General features: G+C 40.3%; 3 protein-coding genes across 3 annotated transcripts; all 3 read left to right on the forward strand.

Moving 5' to 3' along the window:
* The first annotated feature begins 2,674 nt into the window (after positions 1 to 2,674).
* Positions 2,675 to 5,035, forward strand: LOC119719202 (alpha-1D adrenergic receptor-like). Its single transcript, XM_038188564.1, has one exon. It carries the CDS (start codon positions 3,136 to 3,138, stop codon positions 4,219 to 4,221), a length of 1,086 nt encoding a protein of 361 aa, XP_038044492.1. The 5' UTR covers positions 2,675 to 3,135; the 3' UTR covers positions 4,222 to 5,035.
* A 7,162-nt stretch (positions 5,036 to 12,197) lies between these two features.
* On the forward strand, positions 12,198 to 13,292 carry LOC119719696 (melatonin receptor type 1B-A-like). Its single transcript, XM_038189191.1, has one exon. The coding sequence runs from the start codon at positions 12,198 to 12,200 to the stop codon at positions 13,290 to 13,292; it is 1,095 nt and encodes a 364-aa protein (XP_038045119.1).
* Positions 13,293 to 17,729: 4,437 nt separating this feature from the next.
* On the forward strand, positions 17,730 to 18,803 carry LOC119719697 (melatonin receptor type 1B-A-like). The gene has a single exon (XM_038189192.1). The coding sequence runs from the start codon at positions 17,730 to 17,732 to the stop codon at positions 18,801 to 18,803; it is 1,074 nt and encodes a 357-aa protein (XP_038045120.1).
* The last annotated feature ends 2,474 nt before the right edge of the window (positions 18,804 to 21,277 follow it).

Raw genomic sequence — 21,277 nt, forward strand, 5'->3', positions numbered from 1 at the left:
CAGCCAGGTCATACCCGAGTGATGTTCGAGATTTTTCTGGTGATACTTTTAAAAAAAGAAACAGTGCGACTGGTCTACATACATGTAGTTTTTCAGTTTGTGAATGCGTGGTCGATCATAAGGAAATGGTGGTTGCGAATTGTGAGAGATCCGTTTCTTGTGAGTGATGAGAGAAATCAACTGTTTACTCCTAATACTGGACTCGCATATGGTGCCCTTTCTTTTTAAGAAGTGCCCTTTTTTCTGAACAAGTGCCCTTTATTAAAAAGAAGTGAGGCAATTTTTGTGTCATCTGCCGTTTTGGGCGCCTTTTGCTGAATTTCGCTCATGTATCGCCCTGAAAAGTACCTTCACTGTTCCGGCCGAAATTCGTCACAAGAATGTCGCGATCAGAAATCTAAAAATCCATTTTTTAACGACAAACCTCTTATGATATAATGTCGTTGTTAGTTGTAAGCAGGAAATTTACCAGAATGCTTCCAAATCCCTTAAAATTGTCACCGTTGCTGCACTTGTTGCTTGAGATCGATACATGAAAAAGCCAAGTCACGACACGTACTTCGCGTCCTCCTGTGTTTATATCGCTACTGCGCAAGCTCAGTTGGACACGTGGTGTATTTACTCCAATGAAAAGAGCGTTTCTAAGGACTTCGTTCCGATTGTTTACTGACAAAAGCTTTGTAAAACAGCTTGTTATTGGCCAGGAATGTCATGAAGCGAAAATAGTCAGTGGGAAAAAGATTGCTGAAGCTGTACAGTTCGTTTAGGTACCAAACTTGTAGAGGTTAACGGACTTTATGTGCTGGTTGCAATAGCGGCAACTTTGTGATATTTTTTAGACATTTTCGTAAGTTACAGCTGGTTTCATACACTTTTCTGAACTGAGGGCCCCAAAAAACGTAAAATTAACTACTTTTAGAATAAGCAATCATTTCAATTTTTTCAGAACTAAAGGAAAATGTTACAAACTATACATTTATGAAAAAAAAGGAAAATAACCAACTGACTGATTTTTCGAGCTTTTCGTACCGTTGTGCACAACTTACAAGTGCGACTTTACAGCCCATTGGTGGTGGACGGTCACATGTTGGCCGTTTGTGTGCATAATCGTCGGTTTTGAACAGCGCCCCCATCGACAGATGGTATCAGGCCCCATGTCATGTCGCAAACGTTTGATGTGATGGTCAAATTGACGGCGTACGAATACATTTTCCCGCGAAAAATTTTTTGAACAACAATTCCGGTTGGCAAATATAACCTACGATAAAGTTCAAGGCTAATCATAAGCTTACTTCTTTGATTATCAGACCAAGTGTACGTTTCTGGGTTCCAGACTTGACATTTAACGTTTCCGGCTTGGGGACACAATATCCTGGCCTGTTCTCCGTTGAGGTAGGAGACAATATTGGGGGGGGGGCGCTAATTCCTGGGAGGAAACTGTCCGGGGACACTGTATCCTGGAAAAAAACAGGGATATCCGCCCAGCTCAGGGGGACAAAATATGAGGGAAAAAAATCGCCTTCCACACTAGCAATAACGCACGCATAAACGACCATGGAAGCGAATCACTTCCCGTTTAGTAGAAGCACCTGACCATGTCCCTAAATCTTTACTCTAGAATAATACATTCTTGATCGACACAATAGAGTTAAAAAAAAATACGATTTGTTGTATTTGAATAAAAACGTGCTATGAAACGCAAATTTGTTCTGATGCAGCATGCCCCCGTGATAAAATAATAACATGAAACGTTCTGGCAAAAGGAGACAGAAGTGGGTAGAGTGCGAAATGAGGGTTTGCAGGTATTAGGAGATAGAATACAATTCTCCTTACAGTACTGTTTGTTGCACGTCGATAGAACATTCCGTTGACAAGTTATGGCTGTTTTAAGTTCGCGTTTAACGACATGTCAAAAGTAAAATACGGTACTGAGAAAATGGCCTTTAACGTTCGAGTTTTATATGACTGAAAATGAAAGATTCCAATTTGTTTCTCCTAGGCCTTCAATACATCTTTATCCCACGATTTTTATACTATTTCTTTAAAATATGCGTATAAAATATTACAATATTAATAAACCTGAAAATCACAGAAACTTCATCACTCTTAGTTTTTTCCACGATGGCCTGTGCCCAGTTCCGTCTCATTTTAGAACGCATTCTAATTTCAAAAAGTACCTGAGCAAATGAAGCCTCCTACAGATGTCCTGCATTAAAATTATAAAGGTTGGTTTTAACATAAATCTGTATTCGTCCCATTTTGATTAAAAGTCAGTGATCAACTATTGAGTGTATATCTGAACACTTTGCGTAACTTGATTTCAAAGAACAATTTAACTAACTCGCAGTACAGAATCGTCCGACGATATTAAGCTCAAGTGAAATTACCAGTGCCGGACCTAAAGGGGGTTGCAATCGGGCCCCGTTCAGTCCCTGACAAAGTATTATACTGGAGCCAAGAATAATAAATGGGATGCTCCTAAAGTTCCATCCTTTATTCGCAAATTGCCTTAGAATACAGGCGAAAGCATCGTGGATTTTAAAGTCCCTCCCCCGGGGCCTCATCAACCCCCCCCCCCCCCCCCCCCCACCGTTTCCTGAAAGCTAGATCCGCACCGTTCACTCAACCGATATGGATGCTTATTTCGTATCCCCATGCGCGTTGTTTTTTGATGCCGTAGTGGTCAATAATTCCCACTCTCAACCTTGTGATTTTTTGGGGCACGTACTGAACACTATCACCTTCGAAACGCTGACAAAGGCCAGGTGAGCAACCATGCGTAAAACTCTATATAGTGTTGGCATAATACAGGCCTAGCCTACGCAACGTACCTGTACTCCGCAGTCCACGTACAAGTACATGTACATATACATGTACATGTACATGTACTGTCCTTGCACAACTATACAGTACGAATACGCGTAACACTTGCGGACCACGCCAACTACAGTGGGTCAAACTTTCATTGTTGTAAAAGACAACACTCATAAAAGTTCAATAGGTGTTTTCAGACTAAGTGGAATCGGAATGCAGTGTGTTGACACACAGGACTTCAGGAGTACATGTACATGACAAACCACTAGATTTTCGAAAACATTTTGTGTCCAAGCAAAGGGTAACTATAACGTACGCCAAATGGACGGGGTTATTGAAAACTCCACAGAGACTCCTTCGTATGAATTCACTGACTACACACAGAGAGTCATTGTGGCCACGCTGATTCTGATGATATCCGTGGTGGGACTCGTCGGGAACACCATGATTCATTTGGCCGTGCTTCTATCCAAGAAGCTCCGTACGGCCACCAACACCTTCGTGGTAAACCTGAGCGTCGCTGACTGGCTGACTTGCCTGGCCATTCCGTGGAACTCCGTGGCGTTGCTTAGCACGGACGGGCTGCCGGTCAGCGAGTGGTTCTGCAAGGTGGTCGCCACCGTCCAGTTTACCACCGTGGGCTGCAGCATCATCACCCTGGGATTTATCGCTTTGAACCGTCTGTTGCTCATCACCCGACCTACCACCACCTACCACTTGCTCTACACACCTAGAAAGATCGTCCTATGGGTGGCACTGAGTTGGTTAATCCCGCTACTGACTAGCCTCCTACCTCCATTGACGGGTGTTGGTGCCGTCGGCTACAATCCACAGTTTTACTTCTGCGGATCCAAACCATCCAATCCTCACTACAACATTTACAATATCATCATTGCGGCAGTCTTGTACCCTATCCCTCTCGTCACCATCGTCGTCAGCTACTCACTCATCTGGCTCCATCTGCGCCGCCACGCCAAGAAAATGATCGGTGCCCCGAAAAAGAAACCTAAGTACGCCCCCACCAACATCGCCATGGTGCCGTCTCATCATTCGGAGGAGAACAGCGAGTACGCTAGTCGGTCAGGCACAACGGTGAACAACAGCCCGTCTCGAAAACGACGTCGACAGAACGAAGTTACCAAGAACATGGTGTATGTGGTCTGCGGTTTCGGTCTGTGTGCCACCCCCTATGCCATTAACCTCTTCTTCTTTGACATGGGCCCCACCATACCCTACACAACTGTCATCCTACTTCTGAACAATTGCATCAATCCCTTAATCTACGCGACCAAGCACCGTGATTTCAAGACAGTCTTCGGTTGCATCCTCCGTCGCCAGTGGGACAAGATTCCGAACCCCTCTGACTTTTTGAAAAAAGTGAGACGAACCAAATGTTGTGGTGCCTAGAGGATAATAATGAAAATTAATTAACAAGACTGTGTTGGTGGAATAGGAATGCAAAAGTTAATGTTATGATGAATTATCTTGACCTTATTGCACAACATCAGTTTTTCTTGGATGGATAAGTAGATGCCGAGAAAGCCATCTTTAGATGGCCGCAATGCATTTGGTCACTTTCTCACGAGAAGTTGAAGCACGTTCATTTTGGGCTACCATTGTACAGTGTTGTTGATGTGCTTATGATTGATCACAAGTACTGAACATCACAGGTTTGGTCACAACGTGAAACATCAGTTACTTCACACTCACAGATCCTGTCACACGGAATGGGGGATGCATGATGGACACTAACAAAATAATGACTTTGTTCATTCCACAGTTTATCCGAATAGCTGGTACATTGTAGTTGACTTGGAACCGGATGGCATGTGTTGGACTTGAGATGGCTAGTGATGACTGGTAATGGTAATCCATCACAAACACATGTACCTCGGCTCAAAACCGCCGTCCAATTCAAATTACACACCTGTTCCAAGTTCAAAATTACTCATCAGGATCGAGATTAATCACTTTTCCCCAGTTGGAAAAAAAGACCCAGGGCACGGCATGTAGTATCGTATTTAGTTTCAAATTTGGTAGCTATAATTAAATTACTTTTGTTGTTGTTGTTGTTGTTGTTGTTGTAATATTGCAGTATGCATAAGAAATTACTCGTGTAAATGAGCGTGTTCAACTTGGCGTCACCATGCCTGAAGACCGTTAGTTTTGTAAATACATAAAATGCAAGCTCGAGTGAATGCCAATATTATTTCAAAAAAAACCCAACATGTACATGTACAGTATTTTGACTTAACGTGTCAACTCTCGTTTTTTTTTATAGCAAACATAAAGCCTTGGTCCCGACTGTGCATTTGTGTGTACAGTGAATAGGATGGGTACTCCACTTTATACAAAATTCTGATACATGTATTACAAACGTTTTGGCTATATCCAGCTGAGTTTGTATTGAAGAGAGAGTCGATGTGGCCATTGTTGGTCATTACACTCCAAGTGAAGGTTAGGAAACACGTCACCATAAAGCTCTTGGACCTGTAGCCTCAAATATCACATCCTGTGGAGGTGTTACCGGAAGGAACGATTGTCCTTCACGCTGGTCACACTGTTTCATTTTTTAGGGTACTGGGTCGGTAGTAAATTGATATTTAAAGGTGTTGCAGTTTTACTCCATTGCTAAAACTGCAACACCTTTATTTAGCTTAGTTTGAACAAATAGTGGTGGTTCCTATCATTGCTGGTCGACCCAGTTACTGGAACCTTTGCCTATTTTACCTCACCCACTCACTCGCTCGCCCGCTCACTGTCACTTTTGAATTGGCAGTGCTGTCGTATGGGATTAGCCCTTTAAGCCGATGAGTGGGCTAAATCCGGCCCATTGTGTACCCATTCTGAATTAATTGAATTGAATTCAATTGTCAAGTTTGTCCGTCTGCCGCGCTGTCTGACGAAACGATCAAACTGAACGAAGCAGCGACACGTGATTTTCCTAGTGGTTTGGAGATAGTTTGTGGTTCGACTCTGAACAAGTTTGCCCTCTAAATTTGACTTTTAGGGAAAGTTGTAAAATTGAGCTCCGTGCATTTAAAAATGTCTCACACTGTAGCGGTGACTGCAGGATAAAATGTATAAAGGGAATATACATCATTTGCTTTTGCTGTAATTTTCAGAAATGGATGGAATTGGGGGGTTGGAAATATATGGCAAATATAGTTACACTGACTTTTTTGAGGTTTTGGGTTCGAAAATGCTATAAAAACCAAGAAAAACAATCATTTTCCTGTAGTCTGGTTCCCTGACTCCATTTAAGAAGAAACAGACCAGTTTACACACATTGGGGAATTGTAAGGTCAGGGAACCAGTCTAGCTGGCTTTTACCCGTTCATAGGTGTGTAATCGATTGCAAATAAGTGCGATGGTCAACTGGGGCCAGTATTTGAAAAAAAGCCAGTTTTTTTCCAACGCTGGTCGGCCGATCAGCGTTGGAAATTGATACAAAAATACCACTTTTCTTGAAAATGACAGTATACCAGGTGCCATGATTTTACAGGATGCTTTACACTGTCATTCACTAACAGTCCAGAAAGGTATTTCAAAATGATTTGGTAGTTTTATTTTTTGATGTTTGCAAATGTTGTATTTTCCCTTTAACACATTTTATCCTGCAGTCACCGCTACAGTGTGAGACATTTTTAAAAGCACGGAGCTCAATTTTACAACTTTCCCTAAAAGTCAAATTTAGAGGGCAAACTTGTTCAGAGTCTGTTATTAAATTGCAGAACTGAATCGCCCATGCTCCAAATTGTTCGATCGTCACAATATGCATAGTTTCAAGCGAGTAGTGTATTAATCATTTCATGTGGTTGAATAAGACGATGGTGTTTCATGCAAAAGGTATCATTTCGCCGAGGGGCGGTGGGGGCGGTCAAGTTTCCACCCACCCTGTTCGACACGCCTCTGCCCTACATTTCAACACTTACCTTTACGTAATTGATATACGTTTTCATCATTGCCCGTCATGCAGATTGATGTGTTTCGTGTGAATATGACCTTTTGAAGATTCAAGTGACACGAAATTTTGGAAAAACCTAAACAGACGGGGAAATTCAGTGGATTAATTGGTATTATACTTTGATCTGCCCAAATAATTGCTTTACTGTGTAAGTTTTTGCATTTTGCTCGTTGAGTCACTGATATGTCATGACGTCATATAACACGGCAAAGTACTACAGAGGTGCAGATGTACAGTTGTAAATCTATACATGTATACTTCTACAAATGTATGCATATTCATTCATAATTATGTACATATTCATATTATTTGTTTTGTATTTATTGTGGGTACTTGAAATAGAATGGTATATGGGCAGTTGAAATTAGTTGATATACATGGGCAATTCCAGTGTTAAGTATAATGTCCATGACAGAGCTTTTAAAAGCTCAGTGAATAATGTATTTTTCAAATATTATGGATCCATTATCTAGTAATGGTCAATTTCGATCATTTCTCTGAGTCATTAATTAGATATCGTTTGGCTGTGTCACAGACATTACATTTTTCTTTCGTAAAGCTGGGATTGCCCATATGACAAATTGTATGATTTCAAATGTTGATGCGAAGTTTGTATCTTTGCTTGAGTTTGAGGTACATTGTAGAGTTTCATAGTGCCTGTAGGCGTACCCAGTACATTGTTCGTGTAATTGTAAACTAGCCAGTATTTGTTTCCTTGACTTTGGCATTGCGATAACTTCTGGGCATTGCAATAGCTAACTTCTGGCAAGTGGCAGGTGGCAGCAATAGAAAATCGCATTGCATCATTGTCTTGCGTGTCTGGAATTCATCTCATGTGGCGCTCAAAGGAGGAGGAACTTGCAATGCAATCGCTTTTTCCCCGTAAGTTTCAGACAAGTGCGTTTCCTGGTTTGGGACATCCATCGTTAATCATGATGAAAGGGATGTGTGCCCCCCCCCCCCCCGTTTTGCGGGTCAATTACTTCGCTTGCCGGTTTAACCATTGTGTATGTCTCGCACGACCGATTAAAGTTCTAAATTTTTGTGTGCTCTGTCGTTGTTTTAGACTGCAATATCCTTGACTTGCTGGTGTCTCACCATGTGATGAATAATTTAAGTACTTCTTTATTTAAGACTAAATTGTTTTAAGTATTTTTATTTCAGGAATGTTCACCACTGCACATTCCTTGTTTTAATTGGACGTGTTTGATGATATAGTATTTCAATTTTTATTTTACAGCAGGGTTGTTAAAAATCATGATTTGATAAAAACAAAAATTACAAAGTCAGATTTTTAAAATTTTTATCATTTTTTATTAATACTTTTTGTCTTTGTGTGACTTATTATAACATTATGTTCAAGACCTATCTGTAAATCTCTACTTATTTTTACCTTTTAAAACTCCAAAAGACTGTTTGGTTTATAAATTATCTGTTCCTCAAAAAAGAGAGAATTGAATGTCTCACTAGCTTTACGAAATTATGGAACATTGAGTAATGAGAAGGACCCACCATCGAAGAGAACTTTATCGTCTGTGTAATAAGTGTTAATTCCGTTCAAACAACGAAGATTGCTGTTTGTACATGTAACTCCATTGTAATTAATGTACTATCTGCCCATAACTACATGTATATGTACTTCTTTAAACCCTCTTTAGGAACATGTAACACCATACATGCCTTCCATCCATGCATGAAACAACAATTTCTATACAACACCCATTTGGGAAGTTTATAACCATAACCAGAATATACATAGACTGCCGAGAGAGCAGCCTGGATGGAGTGATAACATCAGTGTACATGTACAGGGTACATGTTTAAATTCTTTGAAAGCTTTTTCTACAAACTTATGTGTTTTTTATGTGAACTTTTACATGTGAACTTTTGAATTGTTTTTTTGCTCCACTGATTTAAATCGTGATTTTAATCAAACAGCCCTGTTTACTGGTTTCTCGTAATGATTTCATCTCTACTTCGACAAAATGACTTGAAAAGTCAAAGGGCATAATCCTTACCGTCGGTATAGCGTCAAAAATACATTCTTGTGTAAGCAAGTTTACTCGCATATGATAGTCGCTGGGATAGGAACAAAGATGACTTTAGGCTGGCGCTCTGTGACCAGCAAATTTTGTTTATAATAGGCTCATATTAAGAGGACTCTCATGGATCCACGTCGCCCGGCCTACATCCGGTTACCGGAAAGTCAGCATCGCCATTGTAGTAGGCAAGGATCGTATGGCGCCGCGCGCAGTAGGCAGTAGGCAAGCGTTCAAAGTTGAAATGAAAAAAGGAACTCTGAGCCACGATTATGGCAACCATGCACGACACACGGTAGTAACCAATACGCCATTATGATTATTTTGATATTAAAGAATTCGTATAGTTATTGTACGTGAAAATAAGCCCTATTGTCTACTTTACAAAGCACGACGTGGTCGATAACCCAGCGCTTGCCTACTGTAATGTGGCCAATCACGGGGAAACCGGATGGTCATGGTCACGTTGCTGATGACTGCATTCTGTATCAGGAAATAAGTCTCCTGAGGACTCTAAAATCCTGCAAAAGGACATCGACCACCTATGCACTTGGGAATCTACCTGGCAAATGGGTTTTAATCGGTCCAAATGCTTCTCCATGCGAGTGGCACATAAACGGAAACCAAACTCCAACCAAATTGCAGTCAAAGCAAACACGGAACCCTCGGTCTACTCAAAAGAACACTATCCAGCTGTGAAAAACACACCAAAGAAAAAGCATATAAAGCTGTCACCGTGTGTATGAGTGACACCGAAGTAAATTGACGAGGTGACACCAGGATGTTTTCCCTTAAACAGATAACAGCGCTGAATTACATTATCTACCATCAATATCGTAACTGGTAAACCAAAAACGCGCGTGCACAAGCACGCGTACATGTACATTTTGTGCCTACATGAACAATTCGTTTGCAAAATAAATACAACGATATAAAGTCAAGTAAGGCCAAAAAAAAAGTCTCCGGTTTCTGGTATGCGCGCGCGTCGCCGTAGCCATGCGCATCGGCAAAATGAAAAAGTTTTTTTTTTAATGAAAGATGATGTCTCAAAACCGCCAAACTCACTGGTTTGACTGGAATTCTGCTGCTGCACAATTTAAACGTGTTTTTAGATTGGGTTATGATCGAGAATAAGCTTTATGTAGCCTCTCTTAAATCCCATATATTTGCACTAAGTTTAGTCGGGCACCATTTGCAGTCATCAGTCGACATTTGAAGCAAAAAAGTCAGGTACAAACAAAACAAAAAGCCGCGTCGCCGCACCACTTTTTGGACAAGCTCCATACCAGAAACCGGAGACTTTTTTTTTTGGCCTAAGCCAGAATTCACAGGTAAATACACAATGTACAGGTACACACAAAATATGATACTATCACAAATGTGGAAATCCCCCCAAATAACATAAATATAAATAAAGCACAGAAAAATAAGGACGAAAACTTACAGTCTTCGCAGCTTTCGGCGGCATGGCGAAGACTGGCGCGAATCCGGAATTATCCAGACTAAATATAGAGCGAGTTCACGTGATGAATTCTAATACAGTATTGTCTGACTAACGCCCTATGACCTTAAAATTCTACGTAAGCTAGTTGATGAATAATAATATATAAGAGAATAAAGAAATGTGACCTGACATTCTATGCAAATTATACAGAACTGAGCGGTGGTGAGGAAAACTTATCGGCGACAATAACAAAAGCACTTGTTCGACCACTACTGGAACATTGTCAAGTCATATGAGACCCTCACCAATTGAACACCATCAGCGTGCTTGAAAAAGTTCAGAGACGTGCAGCTGCAGGTTCGTCCTGAGGGACTACAGTTACTCATCAAGCGTCACTGCAATGCTCAAAGAGCTAGGCTGGGACCCTTAAGAAGAAAGACGCAACAGAGCTCGACTATGCACAATCTACAAAGAAATCCACGGTATTATTCCAAGTAATATCTCCGATCTGCACATTCATGACCAGCGTACCACCAGACGTACTACCAGACAAACCAATAGCGCTTTAAATCTTCAACGCGTCCAGTCAAACAAAAACAACTATCTCCACTCGCTATACCCATGGACAATCCCTGAGTGGAACCTCCTACATGACTCTCCTAAAAACCAACCCACATTGAACGCCTTCAAAACCCAACTACAGGGTGAGTAAAAAAAAAACGAACTCAAACCCCCAAAATTATATTCTATATTAAAAAAAATATTTAGCACCAAAAATATTAATGACTGGAAAGCCAATTTCATTAGGTACTTTAAGATGAAAAAAAATGACTGAAATTGGCCAATCCGTTCAGAAAATATCACCATTTAAACACAATGACCCTGTAAAACCTGTCTCGTCCAAAAAAAATGCGATTTCAAGAATCGTCGTTGCAATTGTCTTCAAACATCACCAGCGATAAAATCTCAGTTTAAACATTAGAAATATTCAACAAAATCCTTTTGAAGCCCCGTCCTTTAAAAATGTACATTTTATAAATCATATTGATTGCTTAACCAGGGTGGTTTGTGTACTACAGTTGGTGACAGTTGTTGAAACAAGTATTCTGTGTCATTTTCTTTGTTGTTCCAAACAGTCAAAACACAATATGAATAGCTTTTTGGGAGGGACGAGACAGGTTTTGGGTCATTGTGTTTAAATGGTGATATTCTTTGAACGGATTGAGCAATTTCAGTAATTTTTCATCCAAAAGTACCTTTTAAAATTTGCTTTCCTGTCATTATTTTTGGTGCTACATATTTTTTAAATATGAAATATATTTTATTGGGTTTGGGTTCCGCTTTTTTGACTCACCCTGTAGACAAGATAAATATCGGCCAACTTTCCACCCATGCGCACTTCCATAGCCCCACCATAGGCGATTGTGCAGTAGCATACCGATACAGATACAGATAATTTGACGTCATTATGATCAGAACCTATTTGCGAAAGGATGGGGACCATCTTGTCCTATGGTACATGCGCGCAGAAGTACCAACGTTGACTACGCAACGGACACAATGGAATTCATCTGTCCTGCAATTCAACGTAAAACTAATATCAATATCGAGCACTGACTTGAGCCAAGACTACTGTTTAAACAACCCTCACCTCAATCATAATGTCATGCAACAAACAAAGGTAAACTGAGCCAAAGCAATCCATTCATGGTTGCGAGTACCCAGGTCGACGAAACGGTTGAGTGGTAAAGTGGGTACAAAAAGTCATTGAAAACCACTGACGCGTTGTTAAAAGCCTCGGTGTTTGAAGGACGAATTCTCTGTCACGTATTGTAGGCTGCACGGGGTTGTTTGTAACATCGCTGAAAAAAAGGCAGATCTCATCATAAAATATCAGCGGTCGGAGATCAACAAAGATTTAATAAACTCTAACATGGATAACTCTACGACTAACAGCACATCGTACGAGTTTAGCGACTACACCCAGAGAGCTATAGTAGCCACGCTGTTTTTGATCGTGTCGCTTGTTGGAATTATCGGCAACTCCCTGGTGATCATAGCTGTATTGCTGTCGAAGGTGCTGCAGACAACAACCATCGCCTTCATTGTGAATATGAGTACAGCGCATTTGATGTGCAGTTTGGTGCTTCCATGGGATGTGGTAGCTCTGCTGAGTACGGGCGACCTACCCCGTGGTGATCGTGAGTGGCTCTGCAGTGTGACCACCGTCGTCGTCTCCATCACCATTGGCTGCGGTATTTACACGCTTGCTTCCCTTGCCCTCAACCACTTGCTACTCATCGCTCGACCGACAACCACGTACCTGAAGATCTTTACACCGAAGAAGATTGCAGTGTGGCTGATGGTCACTTGGCTGATTCCGATCTTTGTCATCCTTTTACCACCACTCATTAATCTGGGTGAAGTTGGCTTCAATGACAAATTCCACCTTTGTGGAACCAAGTCCTCTGACCAGGCCAAGTTCATAATCTACAACTTTATCCGAGTTTTTGGCTTGTACCCGATCCCCCTACTGTGCATTATCGTCTGCTACGCCCTCATATGGGCTCACCTTCGTCGCCATATTGGGGAAACTGTCTCCTCAGTTGGAGACGACACACCCACAAACAAGGGCATCCCAATGGAGGAGAATTTAGGTGCAGGCATCGACAGTGCTCGATCTTCGTCAGCCTCGTTGGACACCATCAGCCCGACTCACATGATCAACAAGACCATGCCGTTTGTTGTCGGTGGTTTCATAGTTCTTCTCCTACCGTATGCCGTGTGTCTTTTCATCAGCAGCTTTGAGCCAGCTGTACCATATGCAACTACCATCTTGTTCTCCAGCTGTTGCGTCAACCCAATTTTCTATGGCATCCGGCATCGTGACTTCAAGAACGTTTTCGGTTGTATCTTGCGTCGCCGATGGAATGACATTCCACAACCCTCACCTTTTTTGAAAGCCACGAGGAGGATCCAATGTTGTAGCAAGCGGTCAGTTGTTCATGCTGATGAGCACGTAACCTGATTTTCCCCGACGTTGGCATAATACCTCATAGCACAAGTTAAATTAGTTGTGTATTCGGATAAGGCCATCAAAAAAATAGTTCTGCTTTCGGTTTCCTTACTTACCCTATTCTGACAGCCCCTACCCTAATTTTTTAATAAGGAAAATGGGGAAAAAACACCCCAAACCATCAATTTAATACCTTTTACTCTTGACTACAGGCAGACGGGGAAAAAATGGCCAAAAAAAATCCCTACTTACCTATCTACCCTATTTTTGAATGCCATGTAATCGGAAGCAGAACTATTTTCTTGGCCTAAGTACAGAAACTGAACAGGTAAACCATGCCACATAGGGCTAGATCTATATTTAATTCTATAGTTTCCTCAACAGAATATCGATTATTTGTGTAATCTCACAATATGTGTAAAGATTGGTTACCACCTCAAGAAAACCTCTCTGTTAACTTAGGATACACTCAGATGTATGATCAGTGCAAATTAGTGTCGCTCCAGACGGTTCGCTATAACAGTTATCATCATCATTATCTAGTTGTCGCAACCGAGATCTCGTTCACAACGCCACGTGTCTTCATCCCTCGTTATCGTCTTCAATTTCACATTGGGTGTCTCTGCCAATCACATCGATGCCTACAACAGTGCCCTCCCGTAATTTTCAAAATGTTAAATACTTTGTAACCAATATTAATCTTTCTTATATTTTTATACCAGGGGGCCTAGTTTGTCCACAATACATGTATGTTTAAATTATTTTGAATGTATGATTAATCGTACCATGTTTATGTATAATTTTGCAAAAGATCAAACATGATGTTCACATGTTCAATGCAAGTTTTTAACTTGAAATGGGGTTTTTTTTAACCAGTTTTTCCTATCTTGGTATTTGAATCTTGATTAACGGAGACCTGATTGCCCATAAGATTTTAACTTGTACATTCTTTTGTTCACTTCGTTACGCTAGCCTTATCCATATAAGAAAAAATATTTCATATATACATTTCCTGCTGCACAGACATATATTGATATATATTTGTATTTGAAATCACAATTTATTTAGTCACTATTTTTAAACCATGCCGTAAATGAGAGTAAGAGGTAGAAATATACTTAAGCATTTTATTCGAGATGTAGTAATATACTAATTAGTAGTATACTAAATAGTAATTTCAATAATACAACTATTGTTTCTTCATTTTGAATCAACTGGTACAATGTTCTAAATGGCATCTTTTAAAGGTATATTGCTCTTTGTGCATTTTTTTGTCCATTTGGATCAGCAAAATTGCCACGAAATGTAAGTAGGGTAATAGCCGACATGTTGAATTTTAGCTCAGTGGCTGCTACTTGTACATGTTCAGATTTTGAGAAAACATGTGCACATGTTATTTGGCCCTGTAATTTAATTTCGTTGATAATGTTCGTAAAAAAATGTGTCCGCGGGCACGTTTTAAAAAAAAAACATCAATGATTGTTTTGTTTTGATCGAAACCATCTCTAGCGGAACAATTTCACAGGATATTAGGGACCAGATCTATCTTTATTTTGAGGTTTTTCTTTTTAAATCGGTAGGTTATTTCCGAGTAATTACCAATGTTCCTATGTGCCTTAACATATATTATATCAATAATTATATCAGCATTATACGGGGAAACGATTGTCTCGTATGTCCCCTAATAACCAAACAACACAATTTGTACACAAGACGTATAATTGTCAAATAGGAAATAAGAAAAGTATACATGCAGCACCATGACACACCTGAACTATCCAACACAGTGTGGGCAAAATCTAACACTTTGTCTTTAAAAGTGTGACTTCCGATATGACGTAATGATTGTATGATATTTAACAAAGCATCGAGAAAATCATATTCTACCACTTTCATTTCGATATTTGCGACTCTTGATGTACTTGGTGTATTTATTCATAGAGATAAACAAATGTCGTCACTTGAATACTGGCAAGCAGATTAAACAGATATTTCAGAGAATGAGTTACATTACAGGAAACGTGTCTTTTTAAAATGGGAAAGTCTCTGCGATGGTCAATTTCGAAAACGAAACTTAAATGCAGTAATAATTGTGTAAGAACTTTGACGAATTGACAAAAAAAATTAAAGAGATTCTGGTGGAGAAGGGTACATGTATTTATTAGTACCATTTTTTATTTCTTGTATGACTTCTTAAAACTATATTCAACTATGTAATGGTGTGGCGACGGTTGTGGAATTTCTGGGATTGTGTAGTATGCATGGCGGAGTTTTTTCCCAAAACAAATGAAATACCAAATCTCGTCCGTGGCCATAACATTAATTGCAGTCCATGAAATGAAATTATTTTCTTTTACTTATTCTATTTTGTCAAATAAACCAAAAAGGAAAACTGGCTGGATGCATTTGTACATAAATTATCGATATTCCTCGATGAATTCATTTTAATGTGATATCGGTATTGCCCATCATTTTTTTTATGGAAATGAGCAAATTATATCGCAAAACAAATCCAACCAATTTGTTTCTGAGTGTTAAAGCAAGGTAAAAACTACTGAAAACAGCTAGTGTGTCCAAGCGAGAAAAACCTTTTGTTGTTGTCTGCATTATAAATACAAAATAGTTCCATTGAGGTTTCTGCCCTTAATGACATCACAGTTTTGCTCATGAATATAAGCATAAAAAGGCAGCAAAATACCCTTGAAAATGGCAAAACAAAAATTGAAAATACGGTTCAATGGGACACAAAGGTGCATTTCAAGGATTGCATTAAATAATACATTGCATGGGCCTTGAATTATAGAAATGTCAAACTTGGTGATGAATCAAAGTTCATGCGCCGGTACTGCACGTAAAAAAACACACCGTTCAAACCTTGTTCTTAAGACTCATTTCGTTCTTTCATGTGACAACAGAATGCTCATTTGGCTATAAAAACTGAAGATCATCATGTATCTCTAGATCAATTGACTGATTTCGATCAATTTGGGGTTGAAAATGGTTCATTTCAAGGCTGTGGATTGATTGATGCGATTTGAACGGGCCACCTGCATTTTGCCGCTCATAATAATCAGCTCTGCTTATAAAGTATTGTGAAAGTCTGAAGGCAAGTTTGGTCCTGGTCAGTCACCAGACGAACGGATTATTAATGATGATGATTTTTTTTGCAACTAGAATGCGGCAGAGAACCCAGTCGGATGAATCTCCAAAATACCAACGATGGGTTGCTTAGGGGTTAAGTGCAAAGTACGTTTCTAAATTGTCAGCAAGTTTGCTGCACTTTTTACACTGTAGGCCTAATACTGTATTTTATTGATTATTGGAACTTCGAAAAAAAATAATTACGTTCATGAACTGTTACATTAATTGACCCCGTTATATACGGTTCAGTCACCAAAGACTTTGAGGGTGTGTTCATATAATGGTAAGATCTAATTCCATCCTTTTTTAATTTCATGAATTTAATTATGCCTTCGAATCAAGTGAGGCAGGATTAAAGGTAAAGTATTTTCCTTTCTCTTCGTTTACATAGATATAGGCCTACATGTATTGTTAAACCATTGCTATGACGTCACACTCTTGTTAAAAGTGTGGATTCGGAACTACAAATCTGTTACGCTGGTCACAAAGTGTGGATTCGGAACAAAGAATCTTTAGTAAAGTGTGGATTCGGAATTACGAATCCACACTTTGAACACGTTGGACAATTGTTCTCCATAATGGGCATTAATAGGACCGTATGCGTGAAACATTCCCTTTCGAAATTACCAATGCATCTTCACTGTCAGACTCTCCGCCGTCACTGCAAAACCTACTTCGAGTCAGAAAGAAATCATCGTCTGAACTATATCGACGCGACGGAAGGAGCCGGGAAAAATGTTGCAACCTGACGCCACGTTTTTCTTCATATATCATCTCAATGAAGGTTATTCGTTGCAAAAATGATGAGAATCTGGGACTGAAAAATATTTCCAATTTTGTTAGGAAGTACTTACAAAATTTTCTTGACTCTCCATAGACTTTGTACACAATCGCAGAAGTGGTGTCAGGTTGCAACATTTTCCCCAAGTCCTTATGCCAATACTTCTTTTGACGCAATGGTTTGTAATCACACTCGCAAGTGTGGATTCTTAATTTACGAATTCATTCGGCGCTTCGCGCCTCGTGAATTCTTAAATTACGAATCCACACTTTCTCGTGTATTCTCCTTAACTTAATTCAAGAAAGATAAAGTAACGTATGAGATTGTCCCTTCTAGGACACCATACAAAAGCCATCGCTCCTTCCGTTTGCATTATCATGTATGTACAAATATGTTGTGCAGAACCTTGACCACTGCGCGACCTGCCACACAAAGGATCTACACGGCTACGCGTGTCACCATTGCATTCAGCGCTGAACGGCTTACACAACCAATTCATCTCGATCAGAGAAAAGACAAGATTCACCATGAATAATTCTACGAGGAGCCAACCATTCGAATTCAGTGATTACAACCAGAGAGTCGTGGTGGCAATGTTGATCCTGATAACGTCGGTTGTTGGAATTATCGGAAACTCCCTGGTGATCATAGCTGTATTGCTGTCGAAGGTGCTGAAGTCTACAACCATCGCCTTCATTGTGAATATGAGTACAGCGCATTTGATGTGCAGTTTGGTGCTTCCATGGGATGTGGTAGCTCTGCTGAGTACGGGAGACCTACCCCGTGGTGATCGTGAGTGGATCTGCAGTGTGACCACCGTCGTCGTCTCCATCACCATTGGCTGCGGTATTTACACGCTTGCTTCCCTTGCCCTCAACCACTTGCTACTCATCGCTCGACCGACAACCACGTACCTGAAGATCTTTACACCGAAGAAGATTGCAGTGTGGCTGATGGTCACTTGGCTGATTCCGATCTTTGTCATCGTTTTACCACCACTCATTAATGTGGGTAAAGTCGGCTTCAATGAGAAATTCCACCTCTGTGGTACCAAGTCCTCCGACCAGGCAGGCTTCAAAACTTACAATTTTATCCGAGTTTTTGGCTTGTACCCGATCCCCCTCGTTTGCATCATCGTCTGCTATTCACATATCTGGCGTCTCCTTCGTTGTCCAGCCCAAGAACCAAATTTCTCTACGGTTGGACGAGGTGGCATCCTGAATACGGACGTATCAGGCGCCGGCAGCGACAGTGCTCGATCTGCATCAGCCTCGTTGGACACCATCAGCCCGACTCACATGATCAACAAGACCATGCCGTTTGTTGTCGGTGGTTTCATAGTTCTTCTCCTACCGTATGCTGTGTGTCTTTTCATCAGCAGCTTTGAGCCAGCTGTACCATATGCAACTGCCATCTTGTTCTCCAGCTGTTGCGTCAACCCAATTTTCTATGGCATCCGGCATCGTGACTTCAAGAACGTTTACGGTTGTATTTGGTGTCGCCGATGGAATGACATTCCACAACCCTCAGCTTTCTTGAACTCTGCCGTCAGACGGATCAAGAGTCAGGGTAAAGAGGCAGTCGGTCTCCATACTGAATGAACTCATTGGATTATGACGGTAGAGGGGTGGTAAAGTCCAATGTCAAAATTTGAAGACGCCCATCTGGGAAATGGTTAACACCATCAATACAAGACTTTTGACACCAAAACTAATGCTGTATCTCTTAAATAACCCCCACCCCTTCAAATTCAAAATTAACCCCAAAATGGCCCTTTTCTGGCTATTTGAGTATTCTGCTGTTCATACCCTGACTAGTCATGTTGTAGTTATGATGAATAAAGACTTATTATTTCAAATTGGAAACATTCAGGCACAACAGCATATGGAAAGAACTCAGTAAGATGCTTAGCTTGAGGCGCTGCCTTGAAAGTTTAACCCCTGAAAGAGGCAACATGAGCATAGCAAGGGCATAAATTTACATGTATATTGGGGGGGGGGGGATAACAATGTCTTGAAAAGGGCACTTGCACATCCAGGCTGAAATGTATATACAGACACATTTTTTTTCTTAGTACACGTGCCCTCCGTAAAATCAAATTGAGGGGGGGGGCTGGTATATACCATCTGTCCATGGGGGTGTTGTTCTAACCGCAAATTATGCGCACTAGTGGGGGGGGGGGGGGGGGAGAGAGAGAGAGCCCCTCCTAACAATCATATCATTTGTTCCCCCCCCCCCTATTTTTCGTCCCCGAATGAAAATTGTAGCCAAACTAAACTCAGAAAAGCTGATTCAATGACTTCAAACTCGAGCAAATAATGTTTAAAATATGATCTTTTGCTCACAAAAATGTGTTTAAATTGTCAAAAATTGCCTCAGATAGCACCACAGATCGTCTAGAATTCAAAAAGTTTCCCGGACCCCACACCGTTAGGGCTTCGCGCTTTGCGATCGCATTCCGATCAAGGTATGTCCCCCTACTTTTGAGAAGCGATTGATCCCCTTGGTGAGACATGGGAGGTGGATTTCAAAGCAGGTGTTTTGCTTTTTTTTAAATTTTTGTTACAGACATTCTTGTATTATTCGTGATTGCATTGATAAATAAGTCAGCTAATTCAATAGATATGCATGAAATTACTATGCCATCTTTAAGATGAAAAGACGGACATGAATGGACATTCTTGAATCATACTACTTTCATTCTTATGATTAATCCAGCTCTTGTTCCATTTATATAACTTATTCAATGTTGAATTGGTATCATTCAACACTAAAGCAACCTATTTTATTTATGAAATTGAAATGCGACTTGATACATGTTCACAACAAGGACACAAATTTGTGATAAATTTCTGTCCCTGTTATGAAAATGTATGAAGTCTTGAAGATGTACATCCCTGTAGTTTAAAAATACCTACCGGTGGAGGTTTAATGTAAGATTGGCCAGTGGCAATCCCTCAATGGATAGCTTTACTTAAGGAACAAATTTGGGATAATTCATGCATTTCATTGACTGCTTCCCAACACTTAAAAATGAAATGTCTGTCCATGTTATGAACGTTAAATCTTGAAGATAATCCTCTGTAATTTTTGGAATCCTGAGAAATTTATCAAACTCGTTGGTGGACAATGTTCTTACTAGGACATGGGATGTAGAAAGAGGAAAAAACATGACAGAGTACTTCATGTTTCGACTTCTGTCTATGGTTCCCCAAATGTCACACTTTTGTTACCGTTTGTATGTGGAAAGACCCCTAGGTCTATATCAGTTTCATAAAATATTTACATGTATATCTTTAGCCCGACTGTCTGTGATATTTAGTGATATTAGTGCATTAATAATGTTCTTTATATATTAAATTGTCAGTTATGTGCTCATCTATGAAAGTTTTACTGACTTCAGTGGTGTGTTCAATATAAACTATGCCAAAGCGATTAAAATGGGGAAAAAAGGCATTTATTTCGCAATAACTACCCACTGTCCACTGTGCGTACAGTGCAGATTTAGTTTTTTGGGCGGGGTGGGGTGGGGGGGGGGTTCATGCTAGACACCCACTTTCTATACAAAATATCCCCAAAATGACCCAATGCATCACCTCTGAAGTGGGCGCAATCATATTCCAAAATTTAGATTTTCATCCCAATTATCACCCCCCGCTAATGACGGTCCTTTTATTTTAGTATGAGCTGGCAGGTCTGACACGACGTAGGGCTTTTCTCCATTACATGTAGTTTTTTGCGGTCTCGGGAAACAATAGAGGGTGACAAAATAATCGTCAACGGTTTTTCTTGGTCAGGATAACTTGTTTCATAAAAAAACTTTGTGTATCCTCATTTCCTTGCTTTTCCTCGGTTATTCGTCCAAATTCCACCTCGTGGCGGATTGAATTTACATTCATAAATACCTAAGACAGTTTATGTAGCCTTGCAAACGACATTTGCTACACAAGTGTTTTTATTTGAAGTATTCGGTCCCTTTCTGAACACACCCTGAGGCAGTAGTACTTTATTGCTGCTTTATTTGGTGCTTTGGTGCTTATGGTGGTGGTTCACTGTAATTACACAAATTACAATA

This window comes from Patiria miniata, unplaced genomic scaffold, assembly GCF_015706575.1.
Source record: "Patiria miniata isolate m_02_andy unplaced genomic scaffold, ASM1570657v1 HiC_scaffold_8, whole genome shotgun sequence".
NCBI lineage: Eukaryota > Metazoa > Echinodermata > Asteroidea > Valvatida > Asterinidae > Patiria > Patiria miniata.

Bases quoted from the DNA above. Each gene is read 5' to 3' on its own strand.
- LOC119719202 (XM_038188564.1), top strand. From the start codon at position 3,136: ATGGACGGGGTTATTGAAAACTCCACAGAGACTCCTTCGTATGAATTC.
- LOC119719696 (XM_038189191.1), top strand. From the start codon at position 12,198: ATGGATAACTCTACGACTAACAGCACATCGTACGAGTTTAGCGACTAC.
- LOC119719697 (XM_038189192.1), top strand. From the start codon at position 17,730: ATGAATAATTCTACGAGGAGCCAACCATTCGAATTCAGTGATTACAAC.